The sequence below is a fragment of the Carlito syrichta genome, unplaced genomic scaffold (genome assembly GCF_000164805.1).
Source record: "Carlito syrichta isolate Samal-C Ts95f unplaced genomic scaffold, Tarsius_syrichta-2.0.1 Scaffold314000, whole genome shotgun sequence".
Classification (NCBI taxonomy): domain Eukaryota; kingdom Metazoa; phylum Chordata; class Mammalia; order Primates; family Tarsiidae; genus Carlito; species Carlito syrichta.
The window spans coordinates 134,495-137,266 of record NW_007258096.1 but is presented as its reverse complement, the minus strand read 5'-3'; the positions used below and the strand labels follow the sequence as shown (position 1 = coordinate 137,266).

The 2,772-nt window shown below is 48.3% G+C and overlaps 1 protein-coding gene across 4 annotated transcripts in view; it reads left to right on the top strand.

Moving 5' to 3' along the window:
- The first annotated feature begins 213 nt into the window (after window positions 1-213).
- Window positions 214-2,772, top strand: part of PEX5 (peroxisomal biogenesis factor 5) — a 32,404-nt gene continuing 29,845 nt past the window's right edge. For 3 of the 4 annotated variants that reach the window (XM_008070747.1, XM_021718901.1, XM_021718903.1), the window contains exons 1-2: window positions 215-343; window positions 550-681. In XM_008070747.1, the coding sequence (XP_008068938.1) occupies window positions 277-343; window positions 550-681 (199 nt within the window). In that variant the 5' untranslated portion in view covers window positions 215-276. Of the gene's footprint in view, window positions 344-549; window positions 682-2,772 lie in introns of all 4 variants that reach the window. The other variant, XM_021718904.1, reaches the window with a different exon arrangement.

Here is a 2,772-nt window from a genome sequence, read left to right as displayed (position 1 = left end):
GCGGCGCCCCGCGTTTCGGCCCTTGGACCTCTGGCCAAGTGACATTCGCCCGCTGGCTTCCGTGTGTTCTTTGTGTCCGCAGGCCTGTGCGGAGAAAGCCCCCTTCTGTGTCTGCAGTTCGCTCCCCCGTCGTGTCTGACAGGCGTCTGCGAGCTCCTGCCAGGCTCCCGGCCCACCCGTGGGTGCATCTCGCCGTCTCTCTTTTGGCAGCTGGTGGCCGAGTTCCTGCAGGACCAGAATGCACCCCTGGTTTCCCGGGCCCCGCAGACCTTCAAGATGGATGATTTGTTGGCGGAGATGCAGGAGATCGAGCAGTCGAACTTTCGCCAGGCTCCCCAGAGAGGTGTCCGCCGGCTGGCGGGAGGGGACGTGGCCAGCGCCTGGGAGGGCAGGGCCCAGGCGGTTCTGCTGGGCGCTGCGGGCCTTCGGGAGCGGAGAGGCAGTGGGAGACGACAGGAGCAGCCGTCTTCGTGCGGCCCGGGGCTCTCCGGCCGGTGGAGCCGTGTCCTGCGTTTCCTCTCTCTCAGTTCTCTCCCTGTCTCTCTCAAGCTCCTGGCGTGGCGGACTTAGCCTTGTCTGAGAACTGGGCCCACGAGTTTCTGGCCGCTGGGGATGCTGTGGACGTCGCTCAGGATTATAATGAGGCTGACTGGTCCCAAGAGTTCATCTCTGAAGTTACAGGTGAGACGGTGGTGGGGAAATCCGGCTCCAGTGAGGCCGAGAGCTGCACTGCTCCCTTGTTCCTTTGGGGGTGTAGGGTGATTTCAGACTCATGACTTGTTTCTCGGCTCTGAACTTGATTTTCCTTAGGTGGTAACAGGGAGTGAAGCTTATGTTAAACAGAGGACTGGCTGGGTTTCAGCTGGAGAAGAGATTTTGGAGAGAGAGAGAACAGGGTGTGAGGTCTGCCTCCTGGTCGTTTGGGCCTTTGCTGCTCCAGCCTGGTGGGAGGTTCTGCAGACTGGATGGACGGCCGTGGTGCCCAGGAAGAGAGAGGGAGTCCTCACGGCACCTGGGATTTTGGTGTCAGGTCATCTTGGACGGAATCGGGGCCTAACCACGAGATAATACCCGTTGACAGTAGGAGCCATGCTTGGGCTTTGTGTTAACAGCTTTGAATGCATTGTCTATTTAATCCCCACGAGAATTTTAGAGAGAGTTACTGTTTTTAGTCCGTTTATAGAGAAGAAAATTGAGGCTTAGAGGGTAAGTGGTTTGCCCAAGGTAACAGCTTTGTACGTAAGTGGTAGAGTTGGGGTTTGACTCTGGATTTAAATGATTCTCGAGCCTGTGGGGTTAACCTTTACTGCCAGGCCTGCAACCCAGGCCCTTTCTTGCTTTCCTACGGACTACAGGGTCTCCGCCTGTGTTCCTCTTTGAGGACATTCGTTGCCGCCTCCTGGCGTAGCTTGGAATGAACTCTTCTTGCCCTGAGCCTGTCTGGTCAGAGATGTGGCACGAGGCGGTGTCTTCAGCTTTCCTCTTCCTGATTGTTCTCGAAAGTTAGCCTTCTTCCAATTTAAGACATTGAGAATAACAAAAGATATAAAGAGTTAAAGATTCTGGACTCAGGGAGTCGTGTCATCATAGTTCCTGAATTTTTCTGGATGGTTGATGGGATCTACTGGGTCTCCTCCTCCTCACTGTTTTTTATTCTCCTAAAAATGGAGTTTCTCCATGGGCAAGCTAAAAATCTCCAAGTCTAAAAACTAAAACTCACCTTTAGTAAAAGCTGTTTGTATCTTTTTTTCATGCGTTTCTTTCCCAGCTAGAAGTTGGAGTTGGGATAGAACGTTTGGTGCTCTTGGCTTCATTAATAGTGCTCTTACTCATTAGAACTTCACAGTCATGCTTATAATGTGGGTATTTCTCCCCATTTTATAGATGAGAAAACTGAGATTTGGAAAGGTTACATACTTTGTGCAAAATCATTCAGCAACAGAGGTGATACTCAGACTCATGTCTGTTGGGCTCTAGGCTTCATACTTAAAACCATTATGTTAAAATTAAGAATCTCTGTGGAATTGCCACAAGTTAAAACCTGAGTGGTGGCTACTAGACAGAAACTAGTCTTTTACTCATATCTTAGACATAAGTGTCGAGCATAGACTGTTGTGTGGGCTTTCGTCACTTTTGGTATCTCCGAAAGAGTGATTGCCACTATGAGCGTTGAGATGAATGAGATTTTTAGTGCATTTACCTGAATTGCTTGCAGCCAGTGAGACCTTCCTTCACCTGTAAATGAAAAACCACTTTAGAAAAAGATGTTGGACCCGTCTCACCAGTTAAATGCTCTTTGAAAATCCTTTCTTCAGTTTTATACTTTCTTTGGGAATTGTGCCTGTTTTACTTGGCAGGGACATGGGAGCCTGGGAAGGGGAGTTGGGAAGTTGGGTTGTTTGAAGTTGGCCTTCATAAGGCTGTCCCCTGGCAGTGGTATATTGTTTTGCATGTCATAGGCCTTCTGGAAAGCAAATTTTTCTAGCAGTTCATTTTTTGGTATGCCTTCCTTTCTTATTACAGGTTTTGTGGCTGGTATTAGAGCAATTGTATAAGTTAACTATGGCTTTATAGATAAGTAGGTTTTGAGATGAGGGAAAGTAATGCTCTTTAGATTCTTACTATTTAAAAATCCCTATTGCTAAGAGTCTAGCATCAAGTTTAAAAGGAACTTTGAAGCTCAATTCAATTATAAATTTTTATTGGGAAATAATAGTTTCACTAGAAATTGCAAAAAACAGGAAGGTTCTGTATACCTTTTGTCCAGGCACA